The 25,931-nt window shown below is 44.3% G+C and overlaps 1 protein-coding gene across 4 annotated transcripts in view; it reads right to left on the bottom strand.

Moving 5' to 3' along the window:
• The window catches only part of dnm2a (dynamin 2a), a 120,700-nt gene that overhangs the window by 24,270 nt on the left and 70,499 nt on the right, over positions 1–25,931 (bottom strand). For 2 of the 4 annotated variants that reach the window (XM_084328931.1, XM_084328928.1), the window contains exons 11-15: positions 22,447–22,533; positions 17,830–17,900; positions 8,754–8,805; positions 6,198–6,230; positions 3,015–3,125 (exon numbers count right to left, since the gene is read on the bottom strand). In XM_084328931.1, the coding sequence (XP_084185057.1) occupies positions 3,015–3,125; positions 6,198–6,230; positions 8,754–8,805; positions 17,830–17,900; positions 22,447–22,533 (354 nt within the window). Of the gene's footprint in view, positions 1–3,014; positions 3,126–6,197; positions 6,231–6,479; positions 6,492–8,753; positions 8,806–17,829; positions 17,901–22,446; positions 22,534–25,931 lie in introns of all 4 variants that reach the window. The other 2 variants (XM_084328929.1, XM_084328930.1) reach the window with 2 other exon arrangements.

Raw genomic sequence — 25,931 nt, forward strand, 5'->3', positions numbered from 1 at the left:
ACTACACACACACTCACACACACACACACACACACACAAGGCCAAATACCTAATAATTACACATAAAAGATAGACAAACATACATGAACTCGCGTAAAGACAAACACATACCACGGGGCTTAGGCACCAATATGACACATACAAACACACACACATACGAGCGTATATATACACACACACACAGATTCACACACACAGACTCACACACACATGGACACCCCCCCCCGCCCCCCCCACCACCACCCCGCCCCCAGTAACCCAGTACGATTTCCTGCAAATTCCAAAGTCAGATCCCGGCTGGAACATTTCAGCCTGCCTGCCACGTCAGTTCGCCTCCACCACCAGTCCTCCTCCTCCTTCGCTCTCTCTCTCGCTCTCTCTCTCTCTCTCTCTCTCTCTCTTTCACTGCCTTTTTCGCCACACGGAGCACCTCGGTATCGAACGCGTGGCGCCGGGATGCTTTCTTTCTGGTGGTTTGGTCCTAAGGTTAGCAGGTTAGTTCAGAGTTGACCTTTTAATGCGAGGGTTGTGATGTTGATTTTTATTTTAAAAGGTATTTCTCCTCCTCCTCCTCCGCTCCCCCGGGCGCGTGGGTACGACGACGGAGGGCCCCGCGGGGGAACGTCTCACCAAACGCCTTCAGCGGATCCCGCCGGTGAGTACAACAACGATTTTTTACGATTTTTAACAGTCGTATTTATTCACGTGTAACGCTTACGTAAAAAACACTAGTCGATTTCACACTAAAAAGGGGGGTGCTTTTTGAGTCGTACAGCCGTGGAATTGGCTTCACGGCGGGCAGAGTAATGGAGAGGGAACAGCGGAGAGAGAGGTGACGTGTGCTGAGCGGAGGGCTAATCTAGTGCCCGAATTCAACCTTTGAGAAAAACGGCCCCGAACCGCAGATAAACCCGCTGACGATGCATATAGAGCCGTGGAGCTACGCGGCCACCGACGGGGGGGACGGGGGGGGGGGGGGGGCACGCGGTCCAACCGTGGACACTTTCGTTAGGAATATGGACCACCAGAGCTATTAGAAGTCAAATAAACACCCGCTTTTCTACTATAAACAACTCTTGAGATAAAGTTGTCAAAGGAACTGATATATCAGGCCACTCTCTCTCTCTCTCTCTCTGTGTGTGTAGTTGTTTAATCAGGAGGAATGTTTACTCTCCGTGCCCTCTGTCCTAGTGTCCCCCAGGGAGCGCCCTGCAACCACAACGACCTCGGGGCCCTTCCTCCCGTCCTCCTCCTCCTCCTCCTCCTCCTCACCCCCTCGCCTGCCCAGTGTTCAGACTACCTGTTCATCAGGTTGCAGCTGAACAGTAGTCTGCACATTGGTTAGGCTGGGCCGGGACACACACACACACACGCCATGGTCACGCCATGGTCACGCCTGGATCGAGGACGGCACCTCGGGCCACACCGCGCGGGACGGACCGCCCCCAGGATCTCAGCCCCATCGTGTGCCGTGGCAGCAGTGACGGTGGAGGGTGCTGCCTTGGTGGGATTTGGTATCTCTCTCGGGTCGGTCTATGACGTGTGGTGCAGTGGGGTTGTATTCTAGCCAGCAGTATCTCTCTAACTGTGTCTGTGTCTAACTGTGATACTAATCTGTCTGTAGTATCTATCTATCTATCTATCTATCTATCTATCTATCTATCTATCTATCTATCTATCTATAGTATCCAACTAGGGATGTTCGATATTGGCTTTTTTACCGATATACCGATATTGACCAACTCTTAATTTCCGATACCGATATCAAACGATACCGATATATGTAGGGTCCCCCCCCCCCCCCAAAAAAACGGAATAATTTCAGGTAATTAACATTACATATCTCTTGTTGTGGAATTAATACAACATTATGCATACTTTTGACAATAAATTAAATCAGAATTTGTTCTTACTTGCTTGCCTGGGTAAATAAAGGTTAAATAAATGTAAGAAAAATAATATAATTTTTATTTTTTACCGATACAGATCATTTCCGATATCACATTTGAATGTATCTGCCGATAATATCGGACATCCCTAGTATCTACCTATCTATCTATCTATCTATCTATCTATCTATCTATCTATCTATCTATCTAATCTACATATTTATTTATCCATCTATCTATAGTATCTACCTATCCATCTATAGTATCTACCTATCCATCTATAGTATCTACCTATCTATCTATCTACCTATCTACCTATCTACCTATCTATCTATCTATCTATCTATCCATCTATCTATTGTATCCATCTATCTATTGTATCCATCTATCCATCTATCCATCTATCTACCTAATACCTATCTACCTATCTACCTATCTACCTATCTATCTATCCATCAATTGGTCTGTATCCCTGTGTCTGTAGTACTTTTCTATAATCAGAACGTTGGAGTCATATTATCTATCAAGCGGTATGCCAATAAATCTTTGCGAAAGTGGTTTTATTTATACCGTGAAAAGCATTTAATCTTAAAACGAGATTATTAATCTACAGTGTGTGTTGAAAGGGGCATTTCAACTATAATACATGTCAACTGTCCTGTACCTCATTGTGGTGTTGATTTTCCATGATAGATTACTATGTTTTTTTTTGTTTTTTTTACACTTCACTACATATTCGGTTGTTTTGCTTTGAATTCCTAAAAACCTGCTGCACTAAGTATATAAAAACAACTCACCGACTACATTATATTGCTGTACTCTGTAACTGTGCAATGAAAATAAATCGACTCTGACCTCCAATATGTCAGGCTGTGCCGTTCTTCTTTCATCTACATCATTTCATTGAGTGGGGAAATAACACAAGTTGACAGGACTCTTTTTATGTACGAGTGAGATTGTGTTGTAAAAAAAACGAAATCGCCATCAATGTGTAGGCCGCGCGCCCCTTTAAATGACCTCCGACCCCCTGCGGTTCATATTACACACGCCTACTGGCCCGCGGGTTCATTCCAAATACACTTTCTAGAGGAACAGGAACAGCGTCAGGGAAGGGGTTCTTCTCACCTCCTCGTCTTTGTACCATGAGAGGGACTCTGCGGTCAGGATGAACCAGTACTCCTTGGAGCCTCCCTTCATGATGCTGATGTTGATAGTGAGCCAGCCTTTACGGATCACCTGGATGGAGAAAGGTGATGGATGGAGGGAGGGAGGGAGGGAGGGAGGGAGGGAGGGAGGGAGGGAGGGAGGGAGGGAGGGAGGGAGGGAGGTACCGGAAGGATGGAAGGAAACATAGTTTATCATTCAGGCTCATTGAGCTGGTGAAGTCAGATTATTGTGATTATGATGTAGTATTATACATCCTGTGACGTGAGTGTGATTATGATCTAGTATGCATCCTGTGACGTGCCTAGTGAGTGTGGTTATGATCTAGTATGCATCCTGTGACGTGCCTAGTGAATATGATTATGATCTAGTAGGCATCCTGTGATGTGCCTAGTGAGTGTGATTATGATCTAGTATGCATCCTGTGACGTGCCTAGTGAGTGTGATTATGATCTAGTATGCATCCTGTGACGTGCCTAGTGAGTGTGACTACTGCCTACTAAACCCTTACCTGTTTACCTCACTGTCAGCTCGGGTCTCTCTATGTCTTTTCGATACCAAAATATACTGGTCTAACATTCGTCACACTACAAGATGAATTGCATAATAAAACAGCCGAGGATGACCGTATGAGACAGTAATACGTATCGTGTCGTGTGATATACAAAAGCATCGTTGAGAAAAGGAGGATTAGGAGAGGATACTGCAGAGGTGTGCGGCGTCTTGTTCGCTTTGCATCGAACAAGGAGACAAAAAAAATAAAAAATACCAGGACCAGATGGGGTCCAGACCGTGCTATAGCCCCCACGAGGGTGGGGTCAAAGGGCACAGGGCGGCGGTGGTGGTATGTTAGGGTCAACGGGTCAGTAGAATCTAGCCTACACAGGGGCCAGTTAAAAAACAAGAGCGGGGGGGGGTTAGTGGGGTTAAACCGGACACAGGGCTCAAACGACACTCCAGCACCGGGAAGCCGGCTGGGCATCTCGCTTCAGGAACGAGAGAGGGGGGGGGGGGGGTAACAAGGATAAGAGGAAGGAGGGAGCGACCGGTTGACTGAGCTAGAGTTAATGGAGGGGTACAGTGGGGTTGAGACGGAGAGAGGGGGACAAAGACGTCGAGACGAGAGTGGAGGTTCGAGAGGCTCTCTCTCTCTCTCTGTGGACAAATCTCGGAGGAGTGTAAGTAAGTAATCCCTCCCCGCTTTGTCACATAGAGCGCCAGCTGGCTAAAAGTATATATATATATATATGGATTCACGTGAAAGGATGCTCTCACGTTAAGCCTGAATAAGCCACGGTTACACACGGACGCAGGTCCACTTCAAGACCAGCTTCACACCCTCTCCCTCCCTCACTCTCTCTCTCTCTCTCTCTCTCTCCATCCCAGCCGAGGACTGAGGTGAGTTATGGGGGAGGGAGGAGGGAGAGAGAATAAAAACACTCGTTAGTTAGAAAGCGGCAAACTAAACAAAGGCAGAGAGGAGGCAAGAACATCGGAGCTAAATTAGTCGTTTTTGCCTCGAAGGGGAAATATGCTGAGAACCTCTGAGAAACTAGGAAAAGTCTTGAAGTCAGTTGGAAATGTTACGACGCAGTTGAGACTATAGTATTAGGAGGAAAGGGATCAGTAGAGCGAGATGCTTGTTTCTACGCAGGACGGCGGACGTTAAGCGGTTAATGAGAAGCAGCTCTAAACATTTCGGTCAGGTTCTACAAACATCTGCCGCCCGTGAAACACGGCGGAAAGTGTCGATTTCTGGATGAAACACGGCGATTTGAATGCTACCAAATGACTTTCCCTAAACCATTTGAAAAACAAAAACTAAATAATTGTAAACAGTCTGTAAACATTGTGACGGAGGACAAATTAAGTCTCGACAGTGATTACGTTTTCAGACACGGCGGCGGTTAGGAGAATTAATTACATCATTATATCCAATTAATCAAGGCCCCCGCTTGCTGCCTCCCCCCTGGTCTCAGACCTTGAACGACGAGAGAGGACAGATCTGAGATCAGTTCCGAATATAGAAACCCTTCATTCCAAACAGTGGGAACAGACCAGGCACTGAGTTGAGACAGCAGGTAGAATAAATGTGTAAAGACCGGAGCGGTGAGTGAGAGAGACCACGACGACATGCAATAACCAGGTCAAAGAAGAAAGAAAATAATAATTGGTCTTTCATTGGAAATCAATGGCGAGTTCTGCAGGGAGAATCCTTAAAGAATTCCACTCTGTAGGAATCAAATATATATATATTTTAATGGTTGATCTGACCCAGGCCCCCTCCCTCCCTCCCCCGTCGTACCCCAGGACGCTCAGGACGGTTCTCCACAAGGCACACTGCTGGTCACCATGCCTGGGGCAGCGCGAGGACAAACCGATGACAAGAGAACTGATGCCGGCCCCCCCCCCCCTTCACTCACTGGCGGGACCCCCCCCCCCCCCCCCTTCACTCTCTTAAGAGTTGCGCTCATGTTAAAGGTGCTGTATTTTTTGGGTAAAATAAGTGTTAAGTAGCTCTGCACTCCCAACGGCCATCACTGATGTGTAGAGTCAGTAACATGGGTCTCCCAGTCCCTCCCCGCTCTGCAGTAAACAAGAAAATACATTTGCTGGTATCCCTTCTCACTTTATCCAATCAGGAGAGAGAATCCTAGATGTTTTCTTTTACTTATTTACAAGACATTTTGCCAAGCCACATTTTCTGGCAGATTACTTTACTTGTTGCAAGCAGTTCTCTCTCCTGATTGGATACATCTATTTTGCGTTTACTGCAAAGCAGCAGGGACTGGGAGACCCACGTTACAGACCAAAACACTGTACATCAGTGATGGCTGTCGGAATGTAGAGCTATTATTTTAACATGTAGGCCACTTATCTTAACAAAGAAAATACCACTTACGGCACCTTTAAGAGAAAGAAATGAGTTTAAAATCTGCTTCCAAATGTGTTTTTTTGCTGGAGATAAAAGTAAATTGTTAGTAGCATGCGGTCTACTGGTCAAATTAAAAGACAATTACTGTCTTGTTAAATGGAAGAAAAACCCAGAATTACTGAGTTAAACCCGCGTGTCATTGAGAAGCACAGTTACTGATTACTGGTAACTGCGAGGAGGTGTGCTAGGAGTCTCATTGGTCTGCTGACCTTCTCTTCCACGCCCTCTCCTAGTCCGGCGAGCTGCAGAGCAGAGAACCTCTATGAAAACAAGACAACTCAACATCATAGTGGGACTCCTAGATTGGTGGGAGTTACCTGTCAATCTTCCCATCCCTGTCCCACCCCCAGCGTTATATCCTAACAGGCTGACCTGTCTGTGTGGGCCTCAGTTCTCCTCTGTGGTTTTACCCCTGCTGACCCCCTGGCAAGGTGGGGCTTTAGATCTGTGGGTGGGGGCTGGACGGGGGGGGGGGGCGGGGGTGTACTTACCAGAATCTCACCCTGCAGTGATGGGAAGGGGGGGGTTAAGGCAATGGATGGCAGGATAAAATCATAGCCACAAGAGCAGAGAAGGACAGCAGGCAAAGAAGGAGGACAGGTGGAAGGAGGCGAAGGATGAAGAGGAGGAGGATAGGAGAGAAGGGCAGGAGGAAGATGGAGAGCCAAAAAGAAAAGGTTTGAAATGGTGGGAATGATAGAATTGAGGACAATTGAAAAGGGATCGGTTGAAAGAGGAAATAATCCATGACACGGAGAGATGGAGAGATGGCAAGAGAGAGAGAGAGATAGATAGAGAGAGAGAGAGAGAGAGAGAGAGAGAGAGAGAGAGAGAGAGAGAGAGAGAGAGAGAGAGAGAAAGAGAGACAGAAAGAGAGAAAAAAAAGAGCAAGAGAATTACATGCAATTAGAATTACTCCAAGAATACCACAAAACGGTTATTTCACATTGTTTCTCAATTAATAGCGGCAGGGTCCATGCTGTGCATTCTGAATATCAATTATTTAAACAAATAAAAGGGATGCTTGTGAGTTCACAGAAAGACAACAAAACCAACAACGGGACTCCATGATTGATTGTTGCTTTGCTGTGGGGGTATCATGCCTGGGTTGCATTAGGGAGAGCGTGCAAACAGCCATTAAACGACAGCGGCGGAAGCAAACGCTCATTAAGTTTAGTTAAAGCCGGGGGTGGGGGCGAGGGGGGGTCTGCTCCCCTCACTGAGAGGCTCTCTGACAACATACTGTAGTCTATCTGCAATCTCCAAAGTGTCCATTAGGGGTCGTTTACCACAGGGTTGGGGTTGTCATTAAAACACACAAGGTATTATTTCAAAACACTTAAGAGATATTTAGACTTTTTTCTTGTTGGTTTATTTCGCTCCCGTCTGGACACTGAACGTCGGAGGGGGAAACATTCTGAAGCTACGCTCACACTGCAGGCGGGGCGTGGCCTGAATCTCAGTCTGAACGGTCATATCGGAATTTGTGCAACTTTTTACGTCACTCTAGAGATTGACGGCTGCAACGCTAACAAACCATCCCCATGGAAACCGAAAGATTAATTTAGATGCCGTCGCCCCCCCCCCCCCCCCCCACAACGCGACGCGTGTGTCTGGCGTAGGAGAAATAACCAACAAAAGTTCTAAGAAAGTCAAAGTCTCCCTTTAACTGAAGACAATCTGGGTCACACAGTTGAGAGCTAGCGGCTTCACATCATGGGTTAGAGACCCAGGAGATTAGCTGATTAATAGTAGAGTGTTGGGGGGAGGGGTGTAGTATAATAAGTACTTAAGGGATACCAGTGGTGGAAAGTAACTAAGTATTTTTACTCAAGTACTGTACTTGAGTACAATTTCATGTATTTTCATTTTAGGGAACTTTATAGAAGACATGGCAAAAATGTGAAATGAAGATTATATACTTTCACATTTGAAGCCAGTCAACTTCAAGAGGGCGTAATCAGAGCAGCATAACTGGACCACATACAACTTTAACATAACCTTTAATCAGAGCAACATAGCTGGACCACATACCACTTTAACATGACCTTTAATCAGAGCAGCATAACTGGACCACATACCACTTTAACATAACCTTTAATCAGAGCAGCATAACTGGACCACATACAACTTTAACATAACCTTTAATCAGAGCAACATAGCTGGACCACATACCACTTTAACATGACCTTTAATCAGAGCAGCATAACTGGACCACATACCACTTTAACATAACCTTTAATCAGAGCAGCATAACTGGACCACATACCACTTTAACATAACCTTTAATCAGAGCAACATAGCTGGACCACATACCACTTTAACATAACCTATAGAGGTCAATGGATAGAGGATTGAACATTCTCAATACACAAATGTCATGTATTTTATTTAAATGTAAAATGCATACTTTTACATTAGATACTTTAAGTACATTCAATAGCAAATACTTTCACTTAAGTAGAATGTGAATGGAGGACTTTTACTTTGACCAGAGTACTGATTTATCTGGGTATTTCTACTTTTACTTAAGTAAAGGAACTGAGTACTTCTTCCACCACTGAGGGATACACACGGAGCCACCGTGAGCCGTTAAGACGGGTCCGTTACATTAGTAATAACGCAGGGCAAGGTCAATAGAACAGGTATGTTCATGTCGTAAATTGATATGCTGGTTATGGGGGCGGCAGTCAAGGGGGATTGAATTGGTGAGATGGGCGGGGCTAAAATATTATGGGGGCGGGGTCAGAGGGATTAAAGCGTACCTGGTTGGGAATGGCCCTCTTCTTGTTCGCAGCTGTGTTCCTCTGCTGGGCACTGAGAGAGAGAGAGAGAGAGAGAGAGCGAGAGCGAGAGCGAGAGAGAGAGAGAGAGAGAGAGAGAGAGAGAGAGGAGGCATGGTGAATACCATCCATATCCATCTGAATATACCTGCATCTTCTATATACCTACATATAACCGATACAACTCTGTATGATAGCATGTACAATAATGCTGTATATACCATATATATATATATATTTATTCTTATTATATATATATCTGTACATATCCCTTACCTACTCTTACTAGTTACACTGCTGGCCAGTATGACATACTAGTTACTACCATAGTGTCCTTATACCTGTATCACTGTACATATTAATACAACTCTGTAAATACATCCGATGAGCACTATTACTCAGTAGTACTAATCTATATAGTGTATACCCAGTTGAATCACCTGTAGTGTACATTGTATATTACTATCGCACTTTACTGTTACATTTACACTTGTTGGAAGCCAAACTTATTTTCGTTGTTCTGTACTTGTGCTGTAGGATGAGAATACATATGAATTGAATGTAATGTACTGTACTGTAATGTAATGTAATCAAATCTAAAGGCCACTAACAACTGGAATACTCTTCTGGGAGATATTAAGAGTTGCCGTTCCTTGAGCAGCTTCAAGGCAGAAGTGGAAAGTGTCGCTTATTAAGGCAAAACAATCATGCAACCATTAATATCTGGACTCCATCTGATTATGTGGCCAAAGTGTAACTTTAATTTCAATGCATTGCAACATTTTATATATGCATCTTTTATCCCGATACATTTTATACCCTTCATTGTCTAGTGTGTATATGTGTATGTGTCATTACGTGAAACTGTGCTGTTACTATGTGTATGTAAGTGTATATTGAGTATAACTGTATAACTGTACAGTGTATTTAGAGAGTATTTCCTCCTATTTTTTTTATATTCAGATCAAATTGTATTGCCTATATTTATGTCTTTCTACTATTACCCTGCCCATACCTGTACCTCCCCCATGCTGCTATTACGCCCTGCATTTCCCCAAGGGGATCAATAAAAGAACATCTTATCTCAACCTGCCATAGACCACTACACTTCCGCGTTACATTGAAATCGGGGAGGAGATTGCGGGGGGAGCAAATTAATGAATGTGGATGAGAGCCGTGATGTAAGTGGTTGCAGATACGGCTGTGGGGGTGCTAGAGACATGATCCAATAGACTTTTATGCGCCTCAATCTCCTGAACACGGCGGGAACCATTCCTAATCGATCAGAACTAAATCGGCAGAGAAAAAGCCCATTTTAAAGCACCTATTCCGCATGGACATGCGCAGATTGCCCACGGAGTCTGGACGACGCGAGATGACGCACGAATGAATGTGGACTGTTCCATCAGAGGGGCGAGCTTCGGTGGCCAGTGTCCTTTCAGCCGAACAGGATAATGAAAAAATGATCCCACTAAATGGCCAGACGCGTCTTATGGCGACATCTACAATTACCTCATTGAGTCTCCAGGTAGACTAATGTTTATATTTAAGTGCAGCGGTCTGTAACCACTCACATTACCACCGAAGCTCCCCCCTCTGATGGAACAGTCCACATTCATTCGTGCGTCATCTCGCGTCGTCCAGACTCCGTGGGCAATCTGCGCATTTGCATGGGGAATAGGTGCTTTAAAATGGGCTTTTTCTCTGCCGATTTAGTTCTGATCGATTAGTTATGGGTCGCGCCGTGTTCAGGAGTTTGAGGCACATAAACGTCTATTCGATCATGTCTCCAGCACCCTCACAGCCGTATCTGCTACCACTTACATCACGGCTCTCATCCACATTCATTCATACAGTATGCTCCCCCCGCTATCTCCTCCCCGATTTCAGAATCCCGGAAGTGTTGCGGTGGTCTATGGGACTGCAGATGAAAATGAGCTGAAGCTAAATCTGGTACAATGCATCAAATGGTGACATTTATGTTTTAATATCATACATGGTCCCTCACAAATGAAGACATACATCAGATTATATATTACTTGTGGTTTAAAATGATTGTAATAAAATTAAGAAAACATTTGGATCAATGTGCTCTAATAAGATACTTGGTACACAGAAAGTAGTGAGGGGGGGGGGGTGTATGAGAGATATAGGACAGTGTGTGTTGGGAGGGGTGGGATTGGGGGGTGATGTGCTCACAGTGACTCACACACACACACACACTCTCACACACACAAACACAACACACACACACACACACTACTGGAACAGACTGCCACTGTATTCAGATTACAAGTAAAATCAGTTTAAAAAGAAATTAAGAACAGATTGAGAAAAAATCTCTCTGGACTATATATGATGTAATATTGTCTGAGGTGATGGCCGACTACAATTGTGGTGCTTAACACTTTGAATGCCCAAACCGAGATATCTCGGGTTTACCCCCCGCGGGTTGAATGCCCATAACGAGAATATTCTTTTTTTCTCGTTTTTTTATATTAGCGATCTGAATTCATATTTCATCAACCGAGTCTACCGTTGGTAAATCAGCCACCCCAGGCGCTCAGATGTGAAAAAGCGCCCCCTATCGTCTCCCAGATGGTAATTCACCCTTTTGGATTGGATTCAATGAAAATGCATGAGAAAAAAAAAACGGACTCCACATTTTACTTCTCACGCATGTAACCGGAGCCGATCAGCTTCATGCTGGACCCTCAGGACAGCGTGGTTACTGTGTTTTACAGTACGTAGCATTGGATCAATAAAAGGATCGATTTTCGGAATGGCGATCAGGAATTGGAATAATCCATTTGGATACCATCTGATCTCAGGTAAGGAATCTATTTTACCAGTCTTAGGATAATCAGACCCGTTTTCACGGAGATATAAGCTTTTCCCCTATAATGTGATATGGCTGTTTGACTGTAAGAGCGATCAGGAACGGAGAGAATCGATTTTCAGCGTGCGGCACCAGCTTGCACACGTACACATATACTATCGATAATCTAGCGTTTATTTGAAAACGATTCATAAATAGGCCGAAAAATGACAACGTTCTAGAATATTACAGTACAGGGCGATTATCATGGAATCTCTTCTTTTTTCCATGAAAACGAGGGCTTTTCAAAATCCTATAAAACGGAAATGAACCGAAAAAAAAACAATCCGCTTCGACAATGTTGACTGGAAATGGGTCATTGATAATGCGACGGGCATATTAGACACATAATTTAAAACATAGATTAGGCGATATTAATGCTAACATTGCAGTGGATGGTGGGCATTCAAGCACTAAATGTGCGCCCCCTGCTGGGCACTGAAAGTGTTAAGCAAACGTTAAAATGTTATTCTGGTGAGAGAACTTCCTATATTCTTTGTTTTATTATTATTATTTATTTTATTATTCATATATGCCTTTTTTCATTTAAATCGTTTTTTTTATTGATAATTATAACTGTGTGAATGTACATTGTGTGACGGTTATATTTTATTGTGTCTTTTGCGTCGACCCCAAGCGACCTATAAAAAGGTCATCATGTCAGAACACCAGCGTCCTATAACAAGGAAACCATAAGAAGAAGGAAGGGTCATCACGTCAGAACACCAGCGGCCTACGCTCTGCTCGGTGCCAGACTTTGGTGCCAGATCTATTAAAGATAGATAGATAGATAGATAGATAGATAGATAGATAGATAGATAGATAGATAGATAGATAGATAGATAGATAGATAGATAGATAGATAGATAGATAGATAGATAGATAGATAGATAGATAGAAAGCCTGTATTAAAATCCAAAAATATACCAGCTACCTGAAGAAATATTCATCAACCAATGAATCAAACACTTGGCACCAATGTGCGTTCATGCGCTACAACACATTGACGCGACGACCCTTCCTTCTTTTATCGCTTCCCTGGTGGAAACCCCAGGGAGAACAGTGGTTTCTAAGGATCCTAAAGGAACATGAACACAAACACACCCCGCCCCGCCCGGGTGCATCTCTCGACAGCCCACCTGTTGTTGCCGTGCCCTGCGGGGCTACCGTCCTCCAGCCTTCTGTAGTCAAGACTGAAAGTGACGTCAGGGGGAGGCGTTAAACAACCCTAGCTGACCTCACACACCACCACCACCTACTGTATCGCAATCCACTCGCCATGCGTGATTACAGACTGACAGTCACACGGTCACAGGGGCCCAGCGGTGTTACTTCAGCCAAAACAAAACGGCAAGACTCCAAACAGGAGCTGTGTGGAACTCCTCGCTTATAAACCATACTACGATTATTACATCACAGAGACTATTATGAGGTGAACCGTGCCGAGGGGGGTGAGTGGGTGGGTGGGGGGAGGCGGGCAGGCATCGTGCAATCAAAAGATTCCAGCGCAAAACCAACGAGGTGCAAATCAATGCGGTTATTAACACCAATTAACCGCCGCGGCGGCTCCTGCGGTGCGCCGAGTTCTGGCGCTCCGGAACTATCGAATCCATCGCTGCTGCCGCCGCCGGTCGGTCAGGGAGCGCATCCGCCGAGTGTAATCAAGCAAGCTTGATTGAGCTCATTAAAAACTGGGCGGCAACATTGTAGCATGCGGAGAGGAGAGGGAGGGAGGGAGGGAGGGGGAGAGGGAGAGGAGAGGGAGGGAGGGAGGGAGGGAGGGAGGGAGGGAGGGAGGGCTACGTTGACCTCAACACTCACAGGGACATTTCCTACACTAGTCTGCTCCGACTCACTGCCGCCGTTTACACCTCGTGGCCAATTACATGCCGACACACACGTCCTCGTTAGGAGGAGGACCAGCGTATCACTGTTGCTGGAAGTAGTGACTCGAGTGCTGCTTGTGACGGCGGGGAGGATCCCTCCTCAGAGAGAGCGGTGGAGGGAGAGAGCGGCCCTGCCTGCGGTCAGGCCGGAGGGTTAGATTACAGCCGTCTAGAGACCTCCATCTACCATCTACTCAGGCCGGAGGGTTAGATTACAGACGTCTAGAGACCTCCATCTACCATCTACTCAGGCCGGAGGGTTAGATTACAGACGTCTAGAGACCTCTACCTGCCCACCATCTACTCAGACCGGAGGGTTAGATTACAGACGTCTAGAGAGCTCTATCTGCCTACCATCTACTCAGGTAGGAGGGTTAGATTACAGCCGTCTAGAGACCTCCATCTGGAGGGTTAGATTACAGCCGTCTAGAGACCTCCATCTGCCTACCATCTACTCAGGTAGGAGGGTTAGATTACAGCCGTCTAGACACCTCTATCTGCCCACCATCTACTCAGGTAGGAGGGTTAGATTACAGCCGTCTAGAGACCTCCATCTGGAGGGTTAGATTACAGCCGTCTAGAGACCTCCATCTGGAGGGTTAGATTACAGCCGTCTAGAGACCTCCATCTGCCTACCATCTACTCAGGTAGGAGGGTTAGATTACAGACGTCTAGAGACCTCCATCTGCCCACCATCTACTCAGGCCGGAGGGTTAGATTACAGACATCTAGAGGCCTCTATCTGCCCACCATCTACTCAGGTAGGAGGGTTAGATTACAGACGTCTAGAGACCTCCATCTGCCCACCATCTACTCAGGTAGGAGGGTTAGATTACAGACGTCTAGAGACCTCTACCTGCCCACCATCTACTCAGGTTGGAGGGTTAGATTACAGCCGTCTAGAGGCCTCTATCTGCCCACCATCTACTCAGGTTGGAGGGTTAGATTACAGCCGTCTAGAGACCTCTATCTGCCCACCATCTACTCAGGTAGGAGGGTTAGATGACAGCCGTCTAGAGGCCTCTATCTGCCCACCATCTACTCAGGTTGGAGGGTTAGATTACAGCCGTCTAGAGACCTCTATCTGCCCACCATCTACTCAGGTAGGAGGGTTAGATGACAGCCGTCTAGAGGCCTCTATCTGCCCACCATCTACTCAGGTAGGAGGGTTAGATTACAGACTTCCAGAAAACAAGTCTTTCCTTATTCTGGCTACAGTCTACTCAAGTCAGCAACACTTTAAATGAGCTGTAAGTGGTATTTTCTTTGTTAAAATAAATAGTCTACATGTTCAAATAATAGCTCTCCATTCTCACAGCCATCGCCGATATAGTGTTAGGTCAGTAACATGGGTCTCCCTGCAGTTAGGTGGGATCTCTCCCAGAAGGTGAGATACCAGAAAATGTATTTAGTGTTTACTGCAGAGCGGAGGAACTGGGAGATCCATGTTACTGACCAGACACTTTATATCAGTGATGGCCGTCGGAATGTAGAGCTATTTAATACTTATTTGAACCAAAGAAATACCACTTACAGCATCCGTCTGTGACACAGCCACCACGTGTGTTACATCCAGGGTCTCACATCTGCGGAGTCATCTTCATCTTTAGTTATTATAGGAGAGAATTGTTGCATGTTCATGAATATAATAATAACTCTTATTAAACTAGGCAAGTTGACTTAAAGGAACGCGCCAACATTTGGGGAAATTAGCTTAGCGTCTTCTCCAGAGAGAGACAAGAAGATAGATAGATGGTGGTGGAGAAGACGGTAAGCTAATTTCCCAAAATGTTGGCCTGTTTCTTTAAGAACACATTCTGATTTGCAGCAACAGCCTGGGGGAGCAGATGCAGAGGGTTACACACACACACACGCACACACACACACACACACACACATAGACACACACACACACAGGCACACAGACACATGCACACGCACACCTGGGAACTGCCCAGTACAACCACAGTATTCTACTGTCGGCTACTAAGCAGCTCCACTGGAGAAGTTTGAGGTTCGGTGCCTTGCTCAAGGGCACTTTAGCGGGTAGTTTGGGAGTTGAGGGAGGGGAGAGTGTTATTAATTCGACCAGATTTTCTGCTGGTCCGGGGGGATCGAACTGGTGGCGACCTTCTGTGCACTAGTCCAGTGGTTCCCAAAGTCGGGGTCGCGGCCCACCTTTGGACGGGAGGGCCGCGAGATGATTAAAAAAAAAAAAATAAAAAAAAATATAATTTTCTTTTCTTTTTCTCTCAGGCCACTGAACTTAGAAGCAGGCCAGGACAGTGTTTCTAGTTGTATTCTAAAATTCTATTCTATTGTATTCTAAAATGTGACTACCGGTATATGGTTTTATATTAACTTAATAAATAAACAAAAACGAAAAATCTACTTATTTCAACGAACATTTCAAACTAAATAACAGATTATGCACATAAAACGCTGAAAACAACCGAAGCAACAATAGTATTTTAATGAGGCTATTATTATTATTATTATTATTATTATTATTATTATTATTATTATTATTATTATTATTATTATTATTATTATTATTATTATTATTATTATTATTATTATTATTATTATCATTATTATTTTGCAACAAGTTAGCCCTCTCATAAATAGCACATATAAATGAATAACTAACTTGAACTAACTTAATAGGATTGAAGTGATATTTGGCTTAAAAAATCGGTCGCCTGGCAAAAAAAAAGAAAAAAAAAAGCCTGACAATGTGCATTGGGCCGCGGCTCTCTGACGCCTTATTTTCTGGGTCCCGGCCTGAAAAGTTTGGGAACCCCTGCACTAGTCAACCTCTCTAACCTTTGACCCTGATCATTTCCATTCTTATCACTAGATTGACTGAAAGATTATGTGAATTCTTAAAATGGATAGTCATTCCAGGGCATCTGCAGGTTTCAACAAGTTAAATGTAAGACCTTTAAGACCATTTTAATTATAATACCACTTAGAGATAGATTTAAAACCATTTTCACGACCATACTAGCAAAAAAACTAAAACGTTTTAATACCTTTTAAAAGGAACACAGCAACATTTTGGGAAATTAGCTTACCGTCTTCTCCAGAGAGCGACAAGAAGATAGATACCAGTTTCCTCTCTGTGCGTTCAGTAGAAAGCTATCTGGCTGCACGTTAGCCTAGCTTAGCACAATGAATGGAAGCAGACAGTGACGGGGTAGCCTAGGCATTGTCCATCTAACACCTTTCCCGAAGGCTACCCGTCACTATCCAACTTTGCGGCTAATTTCCCAAAATGTTGGCATGTTCCTTTAAGGCCTTACATTGAGAATTATGAATTTAAGACTTTTTAATACCACACAGATACCCTGCATTCCCTTTTAATGGCGAGTCACAACAACCCTTGTGATGAGAAGAGGGCGATGGGCCACAGGCCATGAGGTGGGAGAAGAGAAACAGGAAAGGGTTTTGACAGGAGTACAGGAAGTGATGTCGCCACTCGCTGGTCTACAGGAAGTGATGTCGCCACTCGCTGGCCTAGACGCAGAGTCAAAAGTCTCTTGAAAATGGATATTCTCATCTCTATTTGCGGTTTGCGTTATGTCTCCAGTGAGGTTACAGGTGGGGTTATGGTTAGGGATGGGCGTGAGTAATCCATTACTTGTGTTCTAGCCGTTTCAACTGAACTGTTTTTGAGGGTGCTCCTCGATTAAAAAAGAAAGAAAGATTTGGTTACCACCAAATACGTGCACCAAAAGTGCTAATTTGTGCCACGTTGAGTTTGTTGCGGGAAGCTGGAAGCCATGGAGCGTGGATGGTACACTTTAACGTTACAGTGAAAGGTTTGTTAGCTTAGCGTTATCTAAAAGATAAAAACAGCGGTTCATGTTTGTGCATTTCCAAATCGTGCCCAACAACATGTCGCCCACTTTGCGTGGCGTTCATAGACTATCGATACAGACATGCCGTTCCATGAGCGGAGAGACCTGCTGCAGACAGAGAGTGGAGGTAATGTAAATATTACAAATGGTAACCGACTGTTTTGACTGACTGTACGCATTATGCATCGGGTATATCTTGTTTTTGCTACTGTTACGCGCTTTAAGACGCCTTCTACACAGATTTCAACTACTCGTGTAATTCACGTGAGTATTAGATCGGGGAAAACATTACTCAAGCCCATCCCCTAGTAGTTACGGTGAAGGGTTACGTTTATATCAAAAACAAACATAATTATAGGTGTAAATGACGACAAGATCCAACTTTGCAGCGTAGCCACCGAGCGAAGGGAGCAGGGATATGTGAGTCATACTTAGCAAAGCCAATGAAGTCCTCGTGGTTGGTATTGATGTAGGACAACTCAATGTCAATCAGCAGCAGCACCTTGATTGGATGAGACGGGAGTCACGATTAGAAAAGGCCGGCTCTCTCATTAACAGGCCACTTTAAACAATCAGTAAAGGGGAATTAAAAAGTCTTAGGTCAGGCCTCACTCATTAACGGAACACTTAACGAACAACTAAGTAGGGGATAATCAAGGAGGAGGTGCATTAAGGTTTTTTTCCCAGGTACGACGTGGAGGCAGAAGAACCATCCGACGTGCAGCGGAGTTTAAACTCTGACTCCATTGCAGACACCGTAGGCTCCGTTACCCACACTGTACGAACTTTGAACTCTATACTCGATTTACAACTACCTACCGCTTTCACTGTCTACAACTGACCTACACTGTAATCATAGTAATCATAACTACCCACCTCATACTATAGTCTACCCATATAGCTCTATATGATGCATGTACATTAGTGCTGTATACTGTATATATATACATTTAGATATTATATTTACCGTATATATATAGCTGTCTGAATATACCTGCATCCAACATCCGTCTGAATATACCTGCATCTAATTCTTCTATATACCTACTTAATACTTATACATCTACATAACTCTATATGATAGCATATGTACATTCATTGTATATTAATATTGCACTTTACTATTACATTTGCACTCTGTTTAGAAACCTATTTTCATTGTAATGTACTTGTGCTGTATGATGACAGTACATTTGAATCTAATCTAAGTTTGCCTCTATGAAGTACCTTAAAACCATTTAACTCACAACAAGTTGATTATTCCACTTATACCATGGTAATAAAAAGAAAGCATTGCCATTGTTGGTGTGATTTCCTTCCCGGTGGTTAGTTTATCAAGTTGATAAGTCAGCTGTGCTTCACCACAGTTGATAACGAGATAAAGCTTTGACAGCTGTGCTCTTTAAAGTTGCTATGGTTACAGGTCGGGTAGAGGATGGATTTAGAAGGCGTTTCAATTCGAGCCGAACAATGTGTGCATTAAACGGTTTTAACGCACACCTGCCAGCCAATCAGAAAAGAGTATTCCCCCAGACCATGGTATAAGTAGAATTTCATGTCTTAGTCAGGGCTCTGTCATTAACAGATAATAACAAATAATCACTTAGTAGAATTAAAAGTCTTAGTCAGGGGGCGGCTGGGTAGTGCAGTGGACTAACACTCGCCTACCACCGCAGAGACTCTGGGATCGAATCCAGCTGTCAGCGGTACCTCCGGCTTGGTCAGTCGTCCCTACTAACACAATTGGCAGTGTTAGTAGGTGGGAAGCCGGTGGGGTATGTATCCGGGTCGTTGTAAAATGAGACTCCTACTGGTTGGTCGGCGCACATGTTCAGCAGGGAGGGGATCTGGGGGGAAATAGCGTGAACCTCTGCACGCGTTACGTTCCCCCAGTGAAACTCCTCGCTGTCGGGTGAAAAGAAGCGGCTGGCGACTCCACATGTATCGGAGGAGGCATGTGGTAGTTCTACACCCTCCCCAGGCCAACAGTGGGGCAATGCGCGCAACGACCAGGAAGGGAATTGGCATAACGACTAAATTGGGGTGGGCGAAAAATACAGAAAGCCCAAAAAATTTATAGAATACAAAATAATAATAATAATAATAATAATAATTATAATAATAATAATAATAATAATAATAATAATAATAATAATAATAATAATAATAATAATAATAATAATAATAATAATAATAATAATAATAATAATAAGTCTTAGTCAGGGCTCTGTCATTAACACAACACTTTAAACAATCACTTAAGTAGAATTAAACAGGGTTTGTACACCTTTTCCAAGGCAAAATGCAAGCATTTTCAAGGTGCATTTTCAAGATTTTCCAGCATCTTATGCGGCTGTGGTAAATTTAATATTTACTCAAAATGATTATTTCACTTTCACATTAAATCAGATGTTATGTAAGGGATAATGTATTGGCTACGAGGTCATTGTCGCAAAATAATTGACCGACACGGAGTTTAAAATACCGAGGCGCCGCGCCGAGGTGTTTTAAACGTAGTGAAGGTCAATTATTTTGCGACAATGACCGAGTAGGCTATACATTATCCCGCTTATTACATGGCTAACTTACTTACTTACTTACTACTTACAATATACCTAATTCATTTGACAAATCGCAGTTGTTCTGTGGCTCTGTCAGCCCAAATAAAGTGATTATTATTATCGCGGGCAGCCTCTGGCTCCGCTGTCAGTGCAGCGCTATACATTATCCCGCTTATTACATGGCTAACTTACTAACAATATACCTAATTCATTTGACAAATCGCAGTTGTTCTGTGGCTCTGTCAGCCCAAATAAAGTGATTATTATTATCGCGGGCAGCCTCTGTGTTCTGGCTCCGCTCGTCGCTCCGCCCCCTGTCATCGCCGGCACGGCAGTGTCTAATTGCACTGAAACAGTGTGTCAGTGGGCTTGATTGCGAACAGCTGCGCTCTGCGGTCATTATTGAAAAATCTGCGGTCATTATTGAAAAATAATGACCGCAGTCGGGGGGCTATTGACCAATCACAAGCAAGCATTTCGGCGAATGTGAAAACGCCATGTAATAATGTGCTATAAACAACCAAAATTATGTAGACTTGGCATCATATATAACCTGGCTGAGCCGATGTGTTATGCAGTAACGTACTGTATATCTGTATGTCGTGTATGTTATAAATGTCATGATGAATTGAACATGGGGAACCCTGATGTAAACAAGACGAAAGTATTTCTCTGGTCTGCATCTCCTTAACAATTGTGTGTATTGAGCCGTACTGTATTGTACCCATTCTGCAATCTGTTAATAAAGTTTTCAATCAATCAATCAAACGTGACGAGCCAGGCCAATTTTAGCATGTTAATTTATGGAATATGCAATCTAACAGCTAACCTGAACTTTACAGTAAATTACATGGATAATAATGTTAAGGTAGTTAGTTCATTCCTGTAGGTAAACAATCACTCAAATAATCACCAGATAAAACTTCAATTTCAATCAAATATTTACTGAAAATTTGCTAAATAAGAGAACAGACTTTGAGGTAGGCAGTCAATCAGCTCCTTGAGCCTTATGTATGTATGTATGTATAAAACATTTATGTTTCATTTATAGGCTACTGCCTATGAATTTGAGAGCCTAATGATGGCCTACCTAGTATACCTACAGGAATGAACTAACTACCTTAACATTATTATCCATGTAATTTACTGTAAAGTTCACGTTAGCTGTTAGATTGCATATTCCATAAATTAACATGCTAAATTTGGCCTGGCTCGTCACGTTTGATTGATTGATTGAAAACGTTATTAACAGATTGCAGAATGGGTACAATACAGTACGGCTCAATACACACAATTGTTAAGGGGATGCAGACCAGAGAAATACTTTAGTCTTGTTTACATCAGGGTCCCCCATTTTCAATTCATCATAACATTTATGACATACATGACATACACATATACAGTACGTTACTGCATTCCAGACTACAACCGCCCCACACCAGTTCCACACCAGTCTCCGTAAATGTTCTGTTATAAAGATTAAATACCATTTCAATACACAACAAGTTTTCGTGTTTTGAAATACATGGAAGGGAATTAGCTAACGTTAGGCTAGGCTACATGCTGCCTATTTCAAAACACTGCGGTGAAAAACAGAGTCCGGTAAACACGAGTTTGTAATTCCAATAGTGTATTCTGCCTGTTACTTGACTATTTCGATTATTGAAGTGGTATTTTTATAACGAACATTTACCGAGACAGGTGTGGAGCACTTGTAGTCTCAAACTTAGTAGTACCTGGCGAGCCAGGCCGAGACACGTTAATAACATCCATGGCTCATTGGCTCACCTTTCATGTGGCTCCAAAGTGCAGACTCCCCCCATGGTAAAAATCTGCAAGTCCTTTCTGCATATTTTGCACACGGCTACTCTGGGATGTTCTCCTCTTTTTAACCATGAATTATATTTTATATCTCCAAGCCAGAGCTCATTAAAACGGCAGCCTCCCAGCATGTCAGATGACACAGGTAAAAAAAAAAAACACTACGGGTCGAGCCCAGCCACATTTCATTTTGTGTGAAAGGCAAACGCAATTAGGCTCGCTCGAGTCGCTCCGACTTATTTAATTTCTTTATCTAAAAACCAAACTATTCAGTCAGATAGCGATTTATTATGAAAGTATAAAGTGCAATTACAATTTCGATAACTTTCCAGCACTTTATACACAATGCAAGCACATTTAAAACCTTGAAAACAGCACATTGAAATACAAGCATTTTCAAGGATTTCCAGCACCCGTACGAACCCTGATTAAAAGTCTTAGCCAGGGCTCTGTCATTAACCCTTTCACTGCCGCACTACCAAAACGGTTAACCCTTTCACCGCGACAATACACAGAAGGTTAACCCTTTCACTGCCACACGACAGCCGGTTAAACCCCGTCACTGCCACCGTCGGCTGTGTGATAGTAAAGGGTTGACCTTCTGTCGTGTGGCAGTGAAAGGGTTAAGTAGAATGAAGTTTTTTTTGCAGTTTTCAGAGGACTGACCTGATCCTTGGTCTTGCCTTCTCGCTCTCTGACGTACGTGGTGACAATCCTTTCCGTCTCCTCCCTCAGCCTGGGGTAGGAGTTCAGCTGCAAGGCAACACAGCACACAGCTGCAGCACTGACCGGAGACACACACTCCATACACACACACACCTGACGCCCCCGAGCACGGCAGAGCTGCTAGTACTCACCGAACGAAGAGCGTCTCAAAAGGAGTCATTGACCATAATCCATTCACATGGCGGCCATTTCCGGTCTCATGTCATGCTCAGGTTGGGATATATCTTTCCACCCTCTTCAGATTCAAATTCTTTATTGCCTCATATTTATTGTAGCGTATAATATAACCGACCCTCATCTGCACCTTTGTTTACTCCATTTATTTTACTCATATTTCTATATTCAGAGTGAATAATATTGTTTTACACTGTTTAATTGTTCTCATATCTTTTTCAGATCTAATTATATTGCCTGTATTTATGTCTTTCTACCATTACCCTGGCCATAACTCCCCCCCCCCCCCCCCCCCATGCTGCTATGATGCCCAGATTTCCCCAAGGGGATCAAAAGGAATATCTTATCCTTATAAAAAGGGACCTCTTATATACTTATATTTAAGGAATATCTCATCTTATGACATAAGAGCAAAATGTCCGCTGTGTGATTGAATATGGTCAATAGGAATGAAGAGAGTTAAAGGTAGAGCAGGTAAAGGTAAAGCAGAGAATAGGGGAGGTATGGAGGTCAGCAGCAGATACAGTGTATCAGTAGTATCGCCACACACTACTAGTGCCAGGCATTGTATCCAATACATCGTATTCTTATTGAAGCATGTATGCAGGGTGAAGGTGAGGGTCCTATGGGGACACTACAACCTGCTGCACGGTTCTCGCGGTCTGTGCGATGGCGTCGCGCGTGCTCTCTCTCTGTGAACGTAATTAGGATCAGGATTTTATTGGGATCCCAGTTAGCCGATGCAGAACATCAGCTACTCTCCCTGGGGTTCCGTGCAATAAACACGAGGACAAATAAGACCGCAAGAAGAGTGCAACACGTCTAAGGGTTGTTTACAATCAGCTGGGGATGATTCGGTGTGTGTGTGAGTAACGAACGAATGAGCCATACTGTGAGGGTCCCCGTCTTCAACTCAAGTCAAGAAGAGTAAAAAAAAAATAATAATAAAAAAAAACACATCCCTGAAATTGCTTATTTTAGGGGGAAAAACAACAACTCTCTAATCCGTTAATCCACAAAGACATGTTGATTCATTCAGCTGTACATATTAGGCCCGTCCCCGACTAAGGATTTGTATAGTCGACTTTGATTGGCCAAAAGTCGACAGACTACAACTCCCCCCCCCCCCCCCCCCCCCCCCCCCCCCACCCCCCCCCCGCCCCTCGAATGCATTCCATTTGGACTGTGGGGAGTGCTTAATGTCTGATTTTACTTAAATCAGACAGTAAGCGCCCCCCACAGCCCAATCAGATATTAAGCACCCCCACAGCCCAAATGGAATGGTGCATTTACTTTTTTTCTTTTTACTGAGAGATAGGCAGTCGACTACGGCTCCTTTCGATCGATCGGTCGACTATCCGACTAGTCGAGGTCAGCCCTCCCTAAGTACATATATATATATATTATACAGACAGCACACGACGGAGACCGTCACCCCGAGCTGATGGCAGCCTGTGATGTTATTTCATGTTAGTGAAGACAAGCTTGAGGAGAGTGGAGAGAGTGACAGAATGAGGTGACATTTTGAAGTCCTATCAGAGAGACCGCCTGGCTGGACTGACAACGTGTTGTTGCGTTCTGGGGAGGGACTGGGGGAGAGGGTGGTTATGTTATGGCGTGCAATTCCCCCTCTGTCCACAAGATGGCAGCTGAGCACTGTTGCTATGGAAACACTCCATTCCAATTCAAGAGCACTGGGGCTGTTTTGTGCCGCCTCCCCTCCCTCCCTCTCTCTCTCTCTCTCTCTCTCTCTCTCCATCCATCCGACAGCAGACATAAAGATAGCGGAATGTCAATCTGTGGGCGAGGTCAGCGGAGAGGGGGGCGCGGGCCTGCTCTGCTCTGCTGAGGCCAGACTGACCGGACCAGGGGTCTGGACGTGGAGGAGGCTGAGAGGCAGTGGAGGTGGAGGTGGACAATTACTTTCATGTGCTGGAATTAAAACTGAGGTGCGGGGGAGGAGGGGGTGGAGGAGGAGGTGGAAATCTTAAGATCCGCTTAAAATTTCAGACGTGGTTTCAATGAACGCCGATGGTTGATCGGATGGGGGGGGGGGGGGGGGGGGGTGGAGGACTCCACGGAGGGAGGGTGGGGATGAGAGGGTGGGGAGGCACTACTAGAGAATGTGAATCGACAGAGAGAGCGGCCGTCGCCGTTCAAATCTACACCCCGGAGCAATGGACCGGTCTCAAAAAAAAAAAAACCCGCCCTCTTTTCCTCGATCCTCCCGTCACACCCGTCGCCTCGCTCGGACAGCAACCGCTGTGACTGGAGGGTCGAGGGAAAGGGGGCGGGGCTCGAGACGGGTCAGTTATTTGGCAGGTGGGTGCACGTTAAAAATAACACTGGTGTAATTCAACATTGCCTGTGTCTAGAGTAAGTCAAGAGTAAGTCTAGAGTAAGTCTAAAGTAGGTCAAAGTAAGTCTAAAGTAGGTCAAAGTAAGTCTAGCGCAGCAGTTCTCAAACTACGGGTCGCTACCCAACGTGGGGTCGTGGGTAGGTGACAGTGCGCATTGGCAAGTACATTTAAAAAAAAAAATCTATATATCTAAAAATCTATGTTATGGCAACATATTTTGGCTAAATATGCCGTAGTGCTGTAATACAAGTTTCTAATAAATATGCAGGATCAAGTTCAACAATGTGTGCTTTTATTTTGATATTCCTTAATTCCACGTTGAAATTACACGATACATGTAGTAAGTGTGGGGTTGCCAAAAAAAAACTAAATAAAATGGGGTTGTGGTATAAAACAGTTTGAGAACCACTGGTCTAAAGTGAGTCTAAAGTAAGTTTTTTTTTTTTTTTTTATCTACTTTTTCTCCCCATTTTCTATTATATTTCTCCCATCCCAATTTCGTATTATCCAATTCTACCCTCCCCTGTCTCGAACGTTGTTAGGCCATGCCTCCCACTGGTCGGCTGCAATGTGGACCAAGCCTTGCATCACGTATCCCCTCCGGTACACGAGGAGGCAGCCGTCGCATCTTTTCACCTGTACAGCACGATCTCTCAGTGGCGAGGAGTAACGCGTGGGAGGCTCACGCTGCCCCCGTTGCTTCCTGATTCTGCTGTACAGGCGCACCAACCGACCTGTAGGAGTCGCTGTCCACAACGTCCGATCCCCACCCACCGGCTTTCCCACCCCCTAATACTGCCAATTGTATTAGTATGAACGACCAGCCAAGCCGGAAGCAACGCAGAGAGATGGGCTCGAACCCAGCATCTCCTGCGTTAGTGGCGAGCGCCT

This window comes from Notolepis coatsorum (genome assembly GCF_963971535.1).
Source record: "Notolepis coatsorum genome assembly, chromosome: 14".
Lineage (NCBI taxonomy): Eukaryota > Metazoa > Chordata > Actinopteri > Aulopiformes > Paralepididae > Notolepis > Notolepis coatsorum.